This window comes from Xenopus laevis, chromosome 4S, assembly GCF_017654675.1.
Source record: "Xenopus laevis strain J_2021 chromosome 4S, Xenopus_laevis_v10.1, whole genome shotgun sequence".
In the NCBI taxonomy this organism is placed as follows: Eukaryota; Metazoa; Chordata; class Amphibia; order Anura; family Pipidae; genus Xenopus; species Xenopus laevis.
The window spans coordinates 90,629,371-90,649,575 of NC_054378.1; the positions used below are offsets into that span (position 1 = coordinate 90,629,371).

Sequence of the window (20,205 nt, forward strand, 5' to 3'; positions counted from 1 at the left end):
TCATCCTCCCTGCCATTAAATATCTAAAGCATTGTCAGTCAAATTATTTCTATGTGTGTTCCTTCTCATTCCTGTTGAGTTGCTGCTGCTGCACATGAAAAATTATCTTTGTTAGTTTAATGGACATACATGCACCAATAGAGGATGACTGCTGAATGCAGTAAAATGTAGTCAGGGAACTGTCACTAATTGTACAGCAGGACACTGCCCTAATGTAAAAATCAGGGACACTTTTAAAAACCTTTTTTTTTGGAAAAGTCAGCAACCTGCATAACCCTAATAATGCAAATGATCTGACACGTTTACCCTAGTGCAGTGTCATCATAAATGGTAGGAAGAATGAGATCTCTGTGCTATGAATGTTTTGTAATTCTGTCTGTCTGTGTAAAATTAATTTTCTATGTGTGTGTGATTGGGCATTCATTTTTCTTTTCTTTGCTTTTCAAGGTGAAACAGACATTAATTGCAGTAAGTATATATTTTATTATTGTAACACATGCTGCCATAAGTTCTCTTGCACGCTGCTAAGAAACAGAATTAGTACCTGTAATGTTCTATCAGTGCCTTGGTCAGCGGCATGAAAATTGGACAAAACTGGTGGAACAAACGTATTTTAGGACCTGGACTTCGACTTATTTTTAACAAGAATTCAGCTATTTTAAGGGGCATATTTATTATGCTGTGTAAAACGTAATTTGCCAAAAAAACAGCTGTGTAAAATCAATGGTGAAGGTATGTACAATTTTATGCCATGCAAACGCCAGATACGACTCATTATTTTACATTGCTTTCGGCAGAAGTCACAAGAAAAAATGCGTAAAAATTTTACACTGTTTTTTTTTATTCGGCAAAGCGTGGCGATGTGGGGTGTATTATCCTGCCTTTTTTTCTTTACACAGTATAATAAGTATGCGCCTAAGTGTACATGAGCACATGGCACTCTCTTCCCTAGTCTAAAAAGAAGGAAAGATACTGGGGAGTTGAGGGGGTGACATGGATCTGAAGTCCTGAGTTACAAAAGTGTTAGATTATTTCAGACTTTATTAATCAGTTCTAGTCTGCGTGCCTCTAGGTACCACAAAACTCAACCTCCCATTGAATAAATTAATTATTTATTATAGTTTATTAATAGCTGTTAGTTTATTAATACCTGTAGCTAGGCAACAGGTTGGACACACCTGATTTAGCAAAGCACCACTTGTCTGTAAGACTTGTCTTCCTTAAAGACAGCAACTCATAGGTACTGGGTATGGTTGCTCATTTCTGTGTTATCACGTTTGTGTTTTCCTTTTCTACCAGGTGAAATAAAACACAAAATTGTTTTTAACCCTGGAAACAACCGCGTATCCTCAGGAATAGTGACAATTGAGAATATTCCAAAAGTGGCAGAGAATCTTACGCTCAACTGCACTGATATTGGGACAAGTCAAGATATCATGATAAGTCAAGATACTCCCTACGCTTTCAATTTCACAAAGCCGCAATGTACAAAATTAAGTGTCATGTGTGACTTTATCAACAAGAGCTGCAGCACTCCCTTCTCTTTCACAGAGATGATACCATTAAGTAAATATTTATTTTCTTCTAAAATAAAGTATGAATTATGCTATTGTTTATGCCTGTACCCTGATTTATACAGCTCGTATTATGATATCCTCCCCAGCCAATTTTTTTTTTTGCATAATGAAAGAACACTTTAAACAACTTTCCACTATTGCTAAAAGCTTTTCTGTGGTTTTTAATTTATTTTGCAAATATAATTAAAACAGTATTTGTTACTCCATTTCTGGGCTACTTTTTCTGACTCTTGAAACAATGTAGCAGAAATCAGCTCTCCTGCATCCAAGACTCCACCTTGCTCAATGTCTTGTGTGCTTCTTCACAGGTCTGTTAATCAGCAGGCATCTGCTACATTCTTTCGAGATGTGAACCAACAGTACAGAAAATAAAAACATATTGCTTTAAATAGCAACTACATCTAAATAACTGTAAAACCACTGAAAATATTGAATTAAAGGGATAATGACATGTTCCTGTGAAAAGCGATAGTAAAGTGTCCGTATTAGAATTACATTTTCTTATATTATGCAAATAAAAACAAACAAATCTAGGTGGAGTGCCTATTTAAAAACAATTCAAAGGCTTTGTTTAATAATAAATTGATCTGCCTAATATTGTGTGACAGATTGTGCCCTCTCACTCACCTACTGTGTGTAATGCCGAGTTTGCCCTTTGCATTATTATTGTAACGATCTGTTACCTGGGATCCCGGAGGAGGACAGCTGGTCCTAGGCGGACAGATGGCAACTGGAACTCCTCTACGGCTCCGGTCTTCACCGACGCCCTTTTGGGGCCCCGGACTTTCTGCGGCGGAGTCAGCAAAGGAGCCAAGCGTGTTAGCCAAAAGCGAAGTATCCAGGGATCAGGCAAAGGCGTAGTCAATTACAGGCAGTGGTCGGTTTCAGGAAGCAGAGAAGCGAAGTACCAAGGGATAAGGCAAAAGCGTCGTCAAGTTCAAGCAGTGGTCGGTCCGGGCAGCGAAGGTACAAGGTCGAATAAACAGGCCAAGGGTCGAATAAACAGGAAAGCAGGCAAACGGGACTTGAGCAGGAACTGTGGAAACAGAAGCCAGCTTGGGCAATGTGAGAAGGAAGAGGAAGGTATTTAAGGGGACAGGAACCAATCAGGAGCAGGCTGAGGAAGACAGACAGATCAGGGACCAATAGGAAGCCAGGCGCCCAAATTAGATGTCATAGCTCCTAAGTGTTTTGGTGGGAGCGTCCATTTTGGCATGCACCGGTGTTTATGCGCCGGCGCCTAAGTTGACGCGATCCAGCGTTTATGCGCTGGCGCACTGCCGGTGTTACAGTACCCCCCCCTTCAGGAGACCCCTCTGGGGGCTCCCAGGGCTTGTCCGGAAACCTCCTATGGAAGGTCCTCAATAATCGGGGGGCATGGGTATTGGCAGCACTCACCCACGATCTCTCCTCAGGACCAAAGCCTCTCCAGTGGACCAGGTACTGGACTCCTCCTCTGGACCTACGAGAGTCAATAATATCTTGTACCTCAAATTCCTGATGGCCATTCAGGAAAACAGGAGGAGGAGGTGATTCCAGAGAAGAAAATGCGTTCTGGACAACAGGTTTGAGCAATGAAATGTGGAAAGAGCTGGAAATGTTCATGTTGGGAGGAAGGTCCAACCTCACAGACACCAGATTAATGATTTCCTTGACTTTAAAAGGACCGATGAAGCGAGGACCCAGCTTAGGACAGGACTGCTTGAGCTTGATATTCCTAGAAGAGAGCCAGACAGAGTCCCCTACCTTGAACCAGGGAGCAGGGCGACGATGTTTATCGGCAGCCACCTTCTGGCGTGAAGAAGCCTTGGCAAGGGCGGAATGAGCATCTGTCCAGATCTTCTGAAAGTTCCGAAACAAGGAGTCAGCTGCAGGAACGTCCACTTTGACAGCAGTTGGAGGAAGAGCTGAGGGAGAGAGACCATAGACACAGAAAAAGGGAGAGCAGTTTAAAGAGCTATGTTTGAGATTATTATGTGCAAACTCAGCCCAAGGAAGAAGATCAGACCAGTTATCCTGATTTTGTGAGATGAAACATCGGAGAAACTGCTCCAAAGACTGGTTCGTCCTTTCAGTCTGCCCATTACTCTGAGGATGGTAAGCCGTGGAAAAGTTCAGATGAATGTTCAGAAGTTTACAAAAAGCCCTCCAGAATCTTGAAACAAACTGAACGCCACGATCAGAGACAATGGAGGAAGGAATGCCATGCAGGCGAAAAACCTCTTTGACAAAAAGCTGAGCGAGAGTGGAGGCTGTGGGCAACTTCTTGAGGGGAACAAAGTGCGCCATCTTCGAGAATCTATCCACGACGACCCAAATGGTAGTCATCCCCGAAGACTTGGGTAAATCCACCACAAAGTCCATTGCAATGTCCACCCAGGGTTGGGAGGGAGTGGGTAAAGGTTGAAGAAGGCCACAAGGAAGGGAACGAGGAGTCTTCTGTTGAGCACAGGTGACACAGGAAGACACAAACAAAGAGACATCTCGTTTCAAGGAGGGCCACCAAAAGTACCTGGATAACAAATCGAAAGTCTTGTTGACACCAGGATGCCCAGCCAACTTGGATGAATGGGCCCAGGACAGGACTTGAGGGACAGAGGAGGCAGGCACAAAGGTCTTTCCAGGAGGACATTCTGGAGGAGAGACAGAAACAGGAGCCACAATGAATTCAGGAGGAATAATTGGAGTAGGAGAGAGAACAGGGGCTTCATCTGACAAAAATGATCTGGACAGGGCATCAGCCTTGGAGTTTTTTGAACCAGGGCGAAAAGAAATGATGAAATTAAATCTGGAGAAAAAGAGAGCCCAACGTGCTTGGCGGGGATTCAGTCTCTTGGCAGAAGAGATGTATTCAAGATTTTTATGATCCGTAAGAATGGTGATAGGTTCAGCCGAACCCTCCAGCAGATGACGCCATTCCTCTAGGGCCAATTTAACTGCCAAAAGTTCTCTGTTGCCCACGTCATAGTTTCTCTCAGCAGAGGAAAATTTCCGTGAAAAGAAGGCACAAGGATGTAACGGGCCATGAAAGTCAGACCGTTGTGAGAGGATGGCCCCAACTCCGGAATCAGAAGCATCCACCTCCAAAACAAAAGGACGAGAAACATCTGGATGAATCAAAACAGGAGCAGAAGAAAAGGCTTGTTTCAGGTCATCAAAAGCTCTCTGTGCTTCAGGGGTCCAGACAAACCTTGTACCCTTCCTAGTAAGGGCGGTGATGGGAAGGACGATGCCGGAAAAATTTCTAATGAACTTCCTATAAAAGTTGGCGAAGCCCAGGAACCGTTGGACTGCTTTCAGATTAGAAGGAGGGACCCATTTGTGGACCGCAGAGACTTTTGCTGGATCCATCTCAAAACCAGTGGCAGAAATGATGTAACCAAGAAAGGAAATCTTAGGCTGATGAAATTCGCATTTGTCAATCTTGGCAAACAAATTATTCTCTCTGAGGCGCTGAAGGACCTGTCTCAGATGAGTAACATGAAGAGATTCACAAGGGGAGAAAATCAAAATGTCATCTAGATAGATGACAACAAAGGAGTAGAGGAGGTCTCGGAAAATATCGTTCATGAAGTCTTGAAAGACAGCGGGGGCGTTGCAGAGGCCAAAAGGCATGACCAGGTACTCATAATGGCCGTCACGTGTGTTGAAGGCTGTCTTCCACTCATCTCCTTGCCTTATACGGATAAGATTGTAGGCTCCCCGGAGGTCTAACTTAGAAAAAATTTTGGCGCCCTTGAGCTTATCAAAAAGTTCAGGAATGAGAGGGAGAGGATATCTGTTTTTGATAGTTATCTTGTTGAGACCACGATAATCAATGCATGGCCGAAGACCCCCATCCTTCTTCTGAACGAAGAAAAATCCGGCACCAGCAGGTGAATTAGACTTCCTGATGAACCCCCTAGATAAATTGTCCTGGATGTAGTCCTTCATAGCCTGAGTTTCAGGTATGGATAAAGGGTAAGTTCTTCCCCTAGGAGGGACGGTTCCAGGGATCAGGTCAATGGGACAGTCATAGGGTCTATGGGGGGGAAGGACTTCAGCGCTTTTCTTCTCGAAGACATCAGAAAAGTCTCTATAACAGGCAGGAAGAGACTCGAGGGTGGATAAGGAACAAACGGAGACTGGAGAAGAAGAAAAAGAGAGCAAACAACTGGAAGAACAGCAGGAATTCCAAGCAGACAGTTCTCCAGCAGACCAGTCAATAGCAGGGTTATGCAGTTGTAGCCAGGGCAACCCTAGGATGACCGGAGTGGAAGGACAGGAGATGGCCAAAAACGAAATCTTCTCTTTATGGAAAGAACCAACTTGCAAGTGCAGAGGGGAAGTGGAGTGAGTAATCAGTCCAGGAGAGACGGGATGTCCATCAATTGCTTGAGCCGCCAGAGGCACTTGAAGAGGAACAAGGGGCAAGGAAGAGGCTCGGGCAAAAGAGAGGTCAACGAAGTTCCCAGCAGCACCGGAGTCGATGAAAGCCTGGCAAGGAATGGTTTTGGAGGAGTGCTTAATAAGACAGGGAACCAATAAGCAAGAGTAGTTTCTTGGTGGAGAAGAAGCGGCAGTGCCCAGGACGGTCTCCACCGGCCGACCTAGGCTTTGGAGTTTCCCTGCGGCCGAGGTTGAGGCTTGTTAGGACAAGTTTTGACAAAATGACCCTTCAGGCCACAGTAAAGGCACAGACCTGCCGTACGACGACGAGACCTCTCCTCGGAGGTAAGTCTAGTAGCCCCCAGCTGCATGGGTTCCTCCGGCACAGGAAGAGAATTAGCTGGAGAAGGAATGTTGGAGTCGAGGAGCAGTCTGTGAGCACATGATTTGGCTGAAAGCCTCTCCTTCAGTCGAACATCAATTCGGATGACCAAAGAGACCAGGTCTTCAAACTGCGTAGGCAGATCTCGGGCAGCCAACTCGTCTTTTAGGGACTCATTGAGACCGTTCCAAAAAGCTGCCACAAGGGCCTCGTTATTCCAGGATACCTCCGCGGCAATGGTACGGAAATCAATGGCGTACTCGGCTGCGGAGAGTGACCCCTGGGAGATCTTTAAGAGACGAGTCGAGGCATTCTCCTTCCTGCCAGGAGCATCAAAAATCTCACGGAAAGTGGATAGGAAGGCCGTGGAGTTGTGAACCAGAGGATCGTCCCGTTCCCAGAGAGGGGAAGCCCAGGCCAGGGCCTTTCCATAAAGCAAAGTCAAGACATAGGCCACTTTGGACTTCTCATTAGGAAACTGTGAAAGCTCGAAGTGGATCTTGCACTGATTCAAAAAACCTCGACAGGTCTCGGGGTCCCCGGAGTAACGAAGGGGTGCAGAAATCTTGGGTCTCCAGCAAAAACTCTCCCCACTGGGTAAATGAGCCGAGACCAGAACTGGAGCAGGCGGTGCCACAGAAACAGGAGGCAATGGGGTCTGGGAGGCCTGCAGGACATCTAGGCGACTGGACAGATGTTGAATACTCTGAGCGAGATGCAACTGCTGGGTCTCAGAATCCTCAAGACGCTTCATGAGAGCCTCCAAAACAGTCTCCAGAGAGGAAGGTCGACCAGCGGCTTGGGAGGGATCCATTTTAAAGGGCCCAAGCTAACTGTAACGATCTGTTACCTGGGATCCCGGAGGAGGACAGCTGGTCCTAGGCGGACAGATGGCAACTGGAACTCCTCTACGGCTCCGGTCTTCACCGACGCCCTTTTGGGGCCCCGGACTTTCTGCGGCGGAGTCAGCAAAGGAGCCAAGCGTGTTAGCCAAAAGCGAAGTATCCAGGGATCAGGCAAAGGCGTAGTCAATTACAGGCAGTGGTCGGTTTCAGGAAGCAGAGAAGCGAAGTACCAAGGGATAAGGCAAAAGCGTCGTCAAGTTCAAGCAGTGGTCGGTCCGGGCAGCGAAGGTACAAGGTCGAATAAACAGGCCAAGGGTCGAATAAACAGGAAAGCAGGCAAACGGGACTTGAGCAGGAACTGTGGAAACAGAAGCCAGCTTGGGCAATGTGAGAAGGAAGAGGAAGGTATTTAAGGGGACAGGAACCAATCAGGAGCAGGCTGAGGAAGACAGACAGATCAGGGACCAATAGGAAGCCAGGCGCCCAAATTAGATGTCATAGCTCCTAAGTGTTTTGGTGGGAGCGTCCATTTTGGCATGCACCGGTGTTTATGCGCCGGCGCCTAAGTTGACGCGATCCAGCGTTTATGCGCTGGCGCACTGCCGGTGTTACAATTATACATCCTATCCTCAGATTCCCCTTGCAGTGTCTCATTATTACATGTTCAGAGATTAACAGACCTCTACAAGGGAAGACTCACATAAAGGTGGCCATACACGGAGAGATCCGCTCGTTTGGCGATGTCGCCCAAACGAGCGGATCTCTCTCCGATACACCCACCTTGAGTTGGGCAATATCGGGCTGATCCGATTGTGGGCCCTAGGGCCCAATGATCGGATCCTAACAAATATGGGAATGGGGATCGCAGGACCGCATCAACGAACAGATGCGGCCGCGATCCGACGGGATTTTTTGTCCCATCCCATCGAGATCTGGCAGACATTCAGCCAGATCTCGATTGAGGAAGCCCATTGGGGGGCCCCATACACGGACCTTTAGGGTGTAAGGCATTGTGGAAAATGAAATCTCAACTTGAGGAAGCAGAATATAGCACTGGAACACGTAATTAGTAGTGATGGGCAGATAAATTGTCCTGGCACAAATTTGCGGCGAATTTCTGTGTTTTGTCGCCGGTGAATAAATTTGCGAAACTCCATTTCCAATTCGCTGACGAAAATTCGCCTGTGTCAAAAAATTTTGGACGCGCATTCAAAAAGTCACTTGCGCCAAAATCTGCGCGCGTCAACACTATTCAGATGCCCATTGACTTTACCGCCGGAGTCAAAATTGACACGAGCGACTTTTCGGACGCGCATCCAAAATTGATGCTGGCAGGAAATTTTTCGGCGAAGTGAAAAGGGAGAAATTCACCCATCACTAGTAATTGAATTCAGCAGATAGAAACTACTTTTGATAACAAATACAAAAAAAAATATTAATATAATTCCAAAGTTATATAATGTTCCTTCTCAGACAGTATGATGAGGCTGATTTGTCAGTGTGGCAGAGTGGTCCTGTCTCATGTCTACAAAAGGAAAAGCTTTAATGATGCCTTTGGCACGTCAAATGTTTTAATGGCGATATGTTTTACAGAACATTCAATTAACTCTAATTCCAAGACTGGGACTAGGGTAGGCAGAAAAGCACATACCAAAGGTGCAACATTGAAGTGGGGGGATGCTCAGCAAATACTCCTTCTACCCCTAGTTTAGCCCTTCTGTAATGGAGGCAGTCAGCTGTTTGCATCTATCTCACTCAGGGGGGAGCTAGTTGCTAGTTGCCGGTGGATAGTGACTTGATCACTCTCTCAAGTGATCAATGGCAGTGAGGCTTGCCTTGGGCGTCCAAGTTGCTTGGCCCTGCACTGTCTGATTTACTGCTAACAGTGCATCACTTTAAATGACAGTAATTTTCCTCCATTGTTGCCATCACATGTGGTTTTCTTACTGTAATTGAATTTGAGAACTATGTGAAAATGATTTTGATAGTTTTACACTATACTCCTGAAGACAAACTGTGCAAAAATACTAGAAATCACTCCATTTTCTTATTTGATGAAATGCACTAAAAAATACACATTAATAACATTGTGTTTCCTCCAGATTACAGAAATTTTAATTTATCCGTTTATGAGGGACAAAATAGTATTCGTTTTGAATGGGACGGAAAAGAACTCCTGAATACCTGTCACGTAAAAGAGAATTATACTTGTATAGGTAAGAACTCCACCCATACCTATTTTGTTTGGTCCCATTGTCATATTAAGTTCTTTAACCAGAAAGCCACCTTTATGAAGTATAAATAATAATTTATACCTTTACGATAGTAATTATGAAAGTTTAGAAGTAGAAAATAATGATATTCACTAAAAAAGTGTACATGTTTCTCTTACTAATACAGCATACAATTATTTTTCCATCACTTTACTTGTCCCTATGACTTTTAATAAGAGATGTTAAGAATGTTTGTCAGCTTTTTTGCAAAAATATGTTTGCTACTGCAGAGCAACAGGACCCATTTGTTTCTAAGGGAAATTGTTTACAGGTGTTAAAAAATCCATTAAAAATGGAATGGAAAGACAATCAATAGCTGCCATTTTCTTCAATTTCCCCAGGGATGTTCAATGTCCTAGTTCAGGACATGAACAGTATAGTACAGGTATGGGACCTATTATACAGAATGCTCGGGACCTGGGGCTTTCCGTATAACGGGTCTTTCCATAATTTGGATCTTCATACCTTAAGTCTACTAGAAAATCATGTAAACATTAAATAAACCCAACAGGCTGGTTCTGCTTCCAATAAGGATTAATTACATCTTAGTTGGGATCGCGTACAAGGTACTGTTTTATTATTACAGAGAAAAAGGAAATCATTTTTTAAAATTTGGATTATTTGATTATAATGGAGTCTATGGGAGACAGCCTTTCCGTAATTCTGAACTTTCTGGATAATGGGTTTCCGGATAACTGATCCCATACCTGTACTAAATTTACTAAATTAAACTTACTATACTTCAAAGCCAACCAAGAGTGGTGGAATGAATCCCTGCAGAACATGTAGAAGAGAAGAGAGACAGCCCTGTGTTTCAAGTTAGACATTAGAGTCACTGGGTATTGCAGTGCCCCTCCAGTAAACTGGGGTTTTGTTATCCTTTAACATGATCAGTGGACATTTAAAAATTTGCAACCAAACACAAAGGTGCTCATTTATAAATACTGTGCAAATTTGCACCTGGCCAGTAACCCATGGAAACAGATAGGATGTTTGCTTTCATTGTGCAACCTGCAGGCTGAAAAAATCAAACAGTGGTTTCCCACTCGCAAATTTGCTCAGTGTTTATAAATGAGCCCCAATAATTGCAGGACACTCATTAAAGGGGTGGTTCGCCTTTAAAATAACTTTTAGTATGTTATTGAATTTACCATTCTATGCAACCTTTCAATTGGTTGTCGTTAGTTATTTTTTTTTTATAGTTTTTAAATTATTTGCTTTCTTCTTTCTTTTCTTCTTCTGGTCGCTCACCCGATCTAAAAACAAAAGCTCTGTAAGGCCACAGATGTATTGTCATTGCTACTTTTTATTACTTATCTTTCTATTAAGGCCCTCTCCTTTCCATATTCCAGTCTCTCATTCAAATCAATGTATGGTTGCTAGGATAATTTGGGCCCTAGCAAACCAAATTGCTGAAATTGCAAACTGGAGAGCTTCTGAATAAAAAGCTAAATAACTCACAAATAATAAAAAATGAAAACCAATTGAAAATCTTTTTATAATATCACTTTCTACAACTGAAAATTAATTTAAAGATGAACAACCCCTTTAAGTCATTAAGTGAGTGACTGATGCTGAGATAGTTTCTAGAGAAAAGCTGGACATCTGTCAGGTTTATTCACTGTCAACTACTAGTTATGTGAAATGATGAACTTGGAATTACTTGGTAACCCATCACAGATACATAAAATAAATGCTTTCAAATGCTCTGTTAATTTTAGAATGACGAGTTACTGGTATGGATCATGTTATTTAGTAGGGATACACCGAATGCACTATTTTAGGATTCGCCGGACTCTAAGGGGCCACCAAGGGTCAAATATCGAGGGTTAATTAACCCTCGATATTCGACTGGGAATTAAAATTAAGATTTTAGCGCAATAGATTATTCCTTCGATCAAACGATTAAATCCTTCGAATCGAATGATTCGAAGGATTTTAATCCAACGATCGAAGGATTATCCTTCGACCAAAAAAATTTAGGAAAGCCTATGGCGACCTTCTCCATAGGCTAACATTGAGTTCGGTAGGTTTTAGATGGCGAACTAGGGGGGTCGAAGTTTTTTCTTAAAGAGACAGTACTTCGACTATCGAATGGTCGAATAGTCGAACGTTTTTTAGTTCGAATCCTTCGATTCAAAGTCCTAGTTGAAGGTCGAAGTAGCCCATTCGATGGTCGAAGTAGCCCAAAAAACACTTCGAAAATCGAAGTTTTTTTACTTCGAATCCTTCACTCGAAGTTAGTGAATTGGCCCCTAAATGTGCATATGCAAATTAAGAAAACAAGGAGCAAAATAGTGCTGCGTCTGCGTGTGATGAAAATTCATATGAGTTTTAGGATTCGGATTTGGTTTGGCCAGGCACTTGGATTCAGCTAGATCCAAATCCTGCTTAAAAAGGTCTGAATTTGGTGTGCATCCTTATTATTATTAAGAGACATTTTTTGGTTTATTTTATGTGCCTATTCTTTAGGCCTGGGTGGTGATTGCTGTAGGGGAAAATAGACTTATTATTCACTATAGGCAATGCTTACAGAACCTAAAAAGAATGCACCTCAAGTCAATAAAGAAGATAATCCATGTTTTAGCTACATTTCAAGACTATACAAAAGTACACACAAACATACAGAGAGAATGAGTGTTGGGGTCATTGCTGGTTAAACTGAGAATGAATGTAGTGCTCCAGAGGGAGAGAATAGGATTCAGTGGAGTGCTAGAGTTGGAGAGTGCTAGAGTTGGAGAGTGCTAGAGTTGGAGAGTGCTAGAGCTGGAGAGTGCTAGAGCTGGAGAGTGCTAGAGCTGGAGAGTGCTTCTTAACAATACAGGATAACAATACAGGATAAAGACATCATGCCCAATATTAGTATTAATATAGACATTTTATATATGTTTATTGTTCTTTTACTCAGAACAAAATAATCCTACTGAAGAATATAGACAGGATGATCAAACAAGGAAAGTTACTAATTTGAAACCTTACACGGAGTACATATGCACAGCAATGCTGACTTATAATGGAACAGTAATAAATACTACAAATATTACCACACAGACAAAGGCTGCAAGTAAGTTTCATTTTCTCCTGTGTTATACTGTATGTTATTTACTGTATATGCATATATTTTTTTATGTGTGTAACACTATATTTTGGACTCTAGATATGCTGCATCCAGTAGACATATTTGTTACATCCTGACTCATTACATTTAAACTGGACCTCAGCGGAGGTGTATTAAATGTACTTAAGCTCCTAATAAAGTTGCTTTGAGATGCTCTTAAACATACAGCAGACTATTTTTTAAAATACGGTAATGAAAACCATTGGACCAAGTCATCCAAGATAGTAAGGTTGAACTTGATAGATCTTTTTTCAGCCTAACCTACTATGTCACTACAAGTCTCACATTTCCTTGTGGCACCAATAGGCTTTCAGGCATTCTCTGTGAAGTTCTAAAACTTTAAGAGACAGTACTGCCAACTCAGGGACAGTTTGGGTGCAGTCATGTATAATCGAATCAAATATACTAAAGATTGAGTAGAGAAAAGGAAATAAACCATACCATACTGTATTGCTCCCCAAAAAAAGATACAGAAACTCCAACAATATAAGCTCACTAAAGTGGTTCACCAGCCCAGGTGCTCATGCCTCATACCTGTCACTGATTATATCCATGTCTCTACCTCTCAAATAAGGTAACATATATGGAGACTCGCTGGGCTTTACTTCTGGTCCGAGCACAGAGGCCCAGACCCATCACTAACAGGAGGTTACACAAACTGCTTTCTGCACATAATTACTGTTTAGGCATAATTTATGTATACCTTAAAAAAACACTGGTTTTCAGTGTCATTCTAAGGTACATGGGCCCCACCAGATGACTTCACTCAAGGGCTCACCAAACACAAAAGTGCACCCTTTGCTGCAGCCAATGCTGCAGAAAATATACCATAAGCATATAAAATCCAGACATCCCTGGAAGGTTGTTGCAGAAATGATACTCCATTAACCCCAAACCTAACAATGGGATCAGCACAGAAAATGGACAATATGCACATTAACCCTAGACATACAAATAAGATGCCTGCAGAAAATAAATAATAAGCAAATTAACCCCAAACATGACAGATGACATGACTAAGAAAAATAAAAAAAAATTAAAGATGTATATGCATGTTCATCCAGGACGGAAGGACCCAGCATGGACGGTGGCTGGTTAGCAAATAAGATCTAGTATGGAGGCAGACAGGCAGGCAGTCTGTCAGAGGGGCCCAGCAGGGAAGCAGCAGTCAGCATGACTCATCATAGCAGAAGATGATCAGAAAAGCAGCTGGTGATCCACCAGAACCCAACACAGCAGCATCCAGACTGATCAAGATTTTTCCTGGTCCAGTCCAACCCTACTGGTGTCAGTTGATTAGGGAATAAACACCTATACATTTTTTTTATCCACTAGTGACCTCAAAATCATCCCATGTTACAATGGGGTTAGTACGTGATGTAGTCCTACCTTGGAAAATGATACCTGCAGCATATTTCTGATTTTGACAATATACTTGCAATTGCTTTCATTTGTATGCATGGGGCACAACTATGACGTACAGATTTCTGTACATAGGTGCAATTACACTGAAATTATGGTAAAAAACACTGGATAAAAACATCTAATGCCATACCACACCTACAGATCTGCAAGCAAGGGTTATACATAAGGGTTACTGAAGAGGGACCACAAATGAAAAAAATATATAAATATAAACAAATAAATATATAAATACAATAAACAAACCTTCATGGTGCCCACAAATCTCCAATGAAAACGACTTGATTATTACATTTACACAGAAAAAAATGCAATAAAATGTTACGCTATCTAATGCAAAGATGACAGGTGTTGGTTGTATAAAATGGATAATAAATAAAAGCATGAGAACTGAACCATGATGGTGATGGATGAATGGTATTTGTATTGTCTTGCAATAATGCAGCTACTGGAACGATAACTTTTTTCCTGCAAATTCCATTCCATTTGTTTTATTCTTATCCAACAACAGAACCAGGGCCGATCAGAAATCTTTATTGTAAGCCAAGCAATACATCAATTTATGTTACATGGGAAGCCCCAGAAGAGCGTAATGGTCCATTGTCTGGCTATATTTTATCAAGACAACTTGACAGCGAAAAGGGTAATTCTTTAATATCTGTCAGTACTTTTTATACACAATCATGTTTTTATTTGTATCAAGCTAGCAATTAGTGATGGGTGAATTTATTCGGCAGGCGCGAATTTGCACAATTTGCCGCCAGCGAATAAATTCGCAAAACGCCCATGAAAATTTGCGGCAATAATTCGCCAGTGTCAATTTTTTTTTTTTGAAAAAACAGACGCCAGTGTCAAAAACGGGCGCCGGCGTCAAAAACGAGAAGCCGGCGTCAAAAACGAGACGCTGGCGCCGTTTAGCCCATCACTGCTAGCAATGTATTCATTCAAAAAGTACAATAGTTTCCTTTTCCCACCAATTTAATCATGTATGTCAAACTGTATACTGTATTTTCTGTCATGAACTATACCTCCCAGCATCCTAAGCATACACAAGCCAATCACCTATTGTACTAACCACATGTGATTGATATATTGATATTGGCAATGCCAGAGGTGTTGCAGATATGCCTTATGTTATTGAAAAATAACCAGCTTTAAACTCTCCAGATTATATTTAACCTATAACCCTTGGTGGGCATTTAGGAGAATACTGTATATATTATGTCATGTAAAACGAAATTCTCCAAAAAAAAACATAGTAAAAAGCTATGTAATATAAACAATAAAGGTGTGGGTAATTTTACGCAAAGCGAATGACAGATTTGATGCCGTTATTTTACATTGCTTTCGGGGGTAGTCACATAATAAAAAACGTGTATGGGATGGGACCTTTATGTTTACGTATGTATGTATGTTTAATGCATTTGGACAAAAAAATTTGCCTTAAGAAAAAAAGGTCATTAACTTGCATTGCGAGTGTAAAAAATTTTGTGCACGTCAAAAAATTTTGTTGATGGCCATTGACTTTTTTCGCTGTTTTATTTAGTCTTTTTTTTTTTTTTTAGATTTTAACTTGGAAGGGGTACAGAAAAGAAAAGGGGTAGGGATTTAAGAAAATACTGTACATGTTTATGATATATCAGTGTAGAATTTGTAAGTAACAGCACAAAAAAAGCAAATGTAATGTAGTATATAGTGATGGGCAAATTTGCGCCGTTTCGCTTCGCCGAAAAATTCTCAAATTTCCTGCGAACTTCGCGAAGCGGTGAAAAATTAGTGAAACGGCGCCGGCGTCTCGTTTTTGACGCCGGCGTAGATTCGCATTATTTTGCCAGCGAATTTTCGTGCCCGTTTCGCAAATTTATTCAGCGTCTGCGAAACGCGCAAATTCGCCGTGAATTTGCGCCTGCCGAATAAATTCGCCCATCACTAGTAGTATATATATACATATTGGAGAGAGAGAGCAATATGGTTTCAACTTTTTATTCAATGCCATATCAAATGAAGAGAAATGAAGCAAAGAACTAAAAAAAATGGGACAGATGGTCGAGTGTGACAATATGTTAGTTGGTAATCCTGTTTTATTGGCCCATCGTAAGTTGGCTAAGGTATTTTGGCTTCTGATTGCTCATCTGCTAACCTCAGTTTTGTGTTTTCTTGTGTTGGTGAGCAACATGTTGCTCATGAGCCACTGGTTGGGGATCACTGAATTTTATTTTGTTATAACATTGAAAGGATTTGGAATAATGAGTGCATTCTCTCATCATGGGATTTAAGTAACTCCAGGTGTCTATCAAATGTAACTTCTGTAAAAGCCTTTTTGCTTCTTTCATAGTAAGTAAGGTTGAAAAAAGACACACGTCCATCAAGTTCAACCTTTTAGGTTTTTTTTTTAATCTGCCTGCTAGTTGATCCAGAGGAAGGCAAAAAAACCCCTCATCTGAAGCCTCTCCAATTTGCCTCAGACGGGGAAAAAATTCCTTTCTGACTCCAAAATGGCAATAGGACTGGATCAACTTGTACTATGAGCTATCTCCCATAACCCTGTATTCCCTCACTTGCGAAAAAGCTATCCAACCCCTTCTTAAAGCTATCTTGTGTATCAGCCTGTACAACTGATTCAGGGAGAGAATTCCACATCTTCAAGGCTCTCACTGTAAAAAACCCCTTCCGAATATTTGGGCAGAACCTCTTTTCTTCTAATCAGAATGGGTGACCTCGTGTCAGCTGGAAAGACCTACTGGTAAATAAAGCATTAGAGAGATTATTATATGATCCCCTTATATATTTATACATAGTTATCATAACACCCCTTAATCACCTCTTCTCCAGTGTGAACATCCACAATTTGGCCAGTCTTTCCTCATAGCTAAGATTTTCAATACCTTTTACCAGCTTAGTTGCCCTTCTCTGTACCCTCTCTAATACAATAATGTCCTGTTTGAGTTTTGGAGACCAAAACTGTACGGCATATTCTAGATGGGGCCTTACAAGTGCTCTATACAGTTTGTAAGAAACATTAAATTTCTGACTTGATGAATCATGTATTGGATTTAATGCTAAGTTGGAGTAGTCCTACTATTAATAATCGCTCTGTAAAAGCCTCTAATTCTGTAATAAATTGGATTTGTCCTGTGTTAAGGTGGCCATAGACGTTACAATTATGATCTTTCCTGGAAACAATCTTTGCATGAAAGATTGTTTGTTTCAATACACCTGTGTAGAGATGAATCGTCAGATATACAGTTAGAAACAAAGAATTCTACCTGTATCTGACGATTCAGCACTAACACTGGCCGATGTTTAGGTGCCTTCAAAGAAACCCAATCAAAATTTTCCAGCCAGCCTTTAAGGTGGTGGAAATGTGCACTGTTAAGTAATGGGTAATATATAATTAGCTTGGCCACAAGGAGGTAGTGAGTCATAAGTTAAACTGTGAAGTGTGAGATTGTTGGCAGTAAAAAGTAAATAAAAGAAAACAAGAACAAGAAATGTGTGGCCAGTTTGGCACTGATAGAGCAAGGGACAGCAGTCTATGTTAGGAGAAAGGATTGTGCCACAACTTATCTGTTACAAAGAAGTCAGAACCATAAACTTGATCAGTAAAGTAACTAGAGGGGGGCGGGCCCTGGTGCAGGACGTGCAGCCAGGCCCCCCCCGTACGCTTTTTTTCTGCCTGCAATTCCGCAGAAGTCAGGGGCGAGCGAGCTGCCGGGGGCCCTGAGGGGGTGCGGGCCCTGGCCCAATCACACCCCCTGCTCCCCCTGTAGTTACGCCACTGAACGTGATCTGTTTATGAGAAAGTCTTCCATACCTTGTGTTACATGTGGCATAGTGCAGCAGGATGGAAGACTCTGGAGCTGGGATTTCAGCGTCAGCGATGCTCTTCCTACCGTGATTGGCCAGTTTATAATAACAAGAAAATCTGGAGAGTCTTTGCAAGTATGTAGTTTTATTATCGCGATAATAAAACTACATGGTGCGATAATAAAACTACATACTTGCAAAGACTCTCCAGATTTTCTTGTTATTATATGTTACCGTGGTGGAGATGGCTACTCCATTTGTCTGTGGAAGAGTCTGACTAACTAAACCAATTGGTGGATCACTGAGGAATAATTTCCAGTTTTACCCAAGTTTGATGGAAAGAAAGTAACAGTGGTGGACTGGGCCGAACGGCTGCAACGGACAGCTCGCTTGTATAAGGTACCCACCAAGCAAGGAGCTGACCTGGCGATCGGCTCGCTGAAGGGTGATGCTCACAAGGCAGTGCTTCAGCTACCGGTGGTAGAAAGTTGCAGCCACCACAGATCTACACCCCAGGTTCTTCACGCGAGTACAGAGAGAAGGAGAGATGCTCCCCCAGTTTGCAGTGGCACTATGGGAACTCTGGAACAAGCTAAACTAAGGTGGTTAACAAGGACTGGCTGACTCCTTTGTGAACAGTTCATGGCCGGCCTACGAGAAGCTAGAGTGAGAACTGCGTTAAAGGAAAAGGTGCCAGCTTTTTTTCCCGAGGTTGCAGAAGGCTATAGAACATAGCAAAGAAGAGAAAACAAACTCCCCAGAGCGCCCCTCAACTGCAACATTTGCAGGGCCGAGTCAGCAGCAAGCATGAAGATAATTCCTACATACAACTCACCCTGAAGGGCAGAAGTGCAATTTGGAACGTATATCTAAGATGTCAGTGGCATTGGAGCTACATGGAATATTATTTAGCAGAATATTACGAGCTCAATTGTAACTTTTTTGCATTTCTATAATGAATGTTTTGACCCTTTGGGGTTAAGCCCTGTTTTAATGGGCAGCATCTGAGCGATTTAAAGGTTGCTAGAGCACAGTTTCTTTCTTTAAAAATGATTGTTACAAAAACAAATGTGTACTATACTTATGTGAAACCATGTGAGTTCTGCAGTGCCTATTGGCATTCTGTAGTGCATTTAAAATCATGTTACTTATCTTTAGAAGCAATATTAGTTTGTGAATAGTAACACCAAAAATGAAAGTGTTTTAAGGCATAGGTATGGGACCTGTTATCCAGAAAGCTTGGGACCTGGGGTTTCCCAGGTAACGGATCTTTCCATACCTTAAGTCTACTAGATGATCATGAAAGCAATAAAAACTAAATAGGCTGATTTTGCTTCCAATAAGGATTAATTGTATCTTACTTTAGATCAAGTAAAAGGTACTGTTTTATTATTAGATAGAAAAAGGAAATCATTTTTAACATTTTGGATTATTTGGATAAAATGGAGTCTATGGGAGATGGTCATTCCCTAATTTGGATCTTTCTGTATAACGGGTTTCCAGATAACTGATCCCATACCTGTAATTAAATTAAATTTAAATTTAAAAATAATAAAAAAAAGTAATTAAAAAGGTAAAACTGATCTGTAATGGTTAATCCATTTTATTAGAATTAAAATATTGTTTTTTCTTGATGTGCCAGCTCATGAACACCACCCCCATAATGATTAAATTGCACTCCTACTGAAAAAAGATTACAAACAGATGCCCTAGTCATAGAACGATGAATATGACATGCAAAGTAATACCATAACATTTTTTAAAGTGGAAATAAGAAGAAAAAGGAAATGTAAAGTTTTGAAGCTTGCGATTGTTATCTATCTTAGTTAACCCGGAAAAAGTATCACCTTTCAGTTACGTTTGTGAGTTTCATCTCAGAAGCATTCATTAATAGTAAATAGTTATATAGATGACAGATGATATTAGAGAAAGGCAGATAAAATAACACAAACCTCGTATTATATATTAATCTATTTTTGCTGTCTGAACAGACAATGTCACACTTCAGAAAAAGCATCATCATACTTTTAAAAACTTGGAACCATACAAGAATTATACAGTGTGTGTTAAAGCATTCAATCGTGAGCAAAATATAACTTTATACGGAGAAGGAAAAAACATAAAATGTAACACCACGGAGGGAGGTAAGTCTACCACGCTGTTCATATAAGGTGCTTAGACATACAAATAGTTTAAAGTGACATTATAATATGATGCAGGGATAAAAGACAAGAGATCCCAAGTACTCAGTAATATTATTGTAAAATCATATTCTTGAGTTTCTGGATGGAGAAGCCCTAGTATATATATTTCTGTTAAATCTATGCTAATGTAGAAAAGTAGTGCAAAATCCTTGCACTAACCCCACTGTAGCAGTTCCCTGTAATGGAGCCGACGCAAAAGCTGTGTGTGT

At 41.4% G+C, this 20,205-nt stretch overlaps 1 protein-coding gene across 8 annotated transcripts in view; it reads left to right on the forward strand.

Moving 5' to 3' along the window:
* The window catches only part of LOC495208 (receptor-type tyrosine-protein phosphatase C), an 88,756-nt gene that overhangs the window by 40,824 nt on the left and 27,727 nt on the right, over positions 1 to 20,205 (forward strand). For all 8 annotated transcript variants that reach the window (XM_041561566.1, XM_041561567.1, XM_041561569.1 and 5 more), the window contains 6 exons: positions 448 to 468; positions 1,300 to 1,566; positions 9,275 to 9,388; positions 12,354 to 12,509; positions 14,497 to 14,628; positions 19,784 to 19,936. In XM_041561566.1, coding sequence (XP_041417500.1) covers positions 448 to 468; positions 1,300 to 1,566; positions 9,275 to 9,388; positions 12,354 to 12,509; positions 14,497 to 14,628; positions 19,784 to 19,936 — 843 coding nt within the window. The remainder of the gene's footprint in view (positions 1 to 447; positions 469 to 1,299; positions 1,567 to 9,274; positions 9,389 to 12,353; positions 12,510 to 14,496; positions 14,629 to 19,783; positions 19,937 to 20,205) is intronic.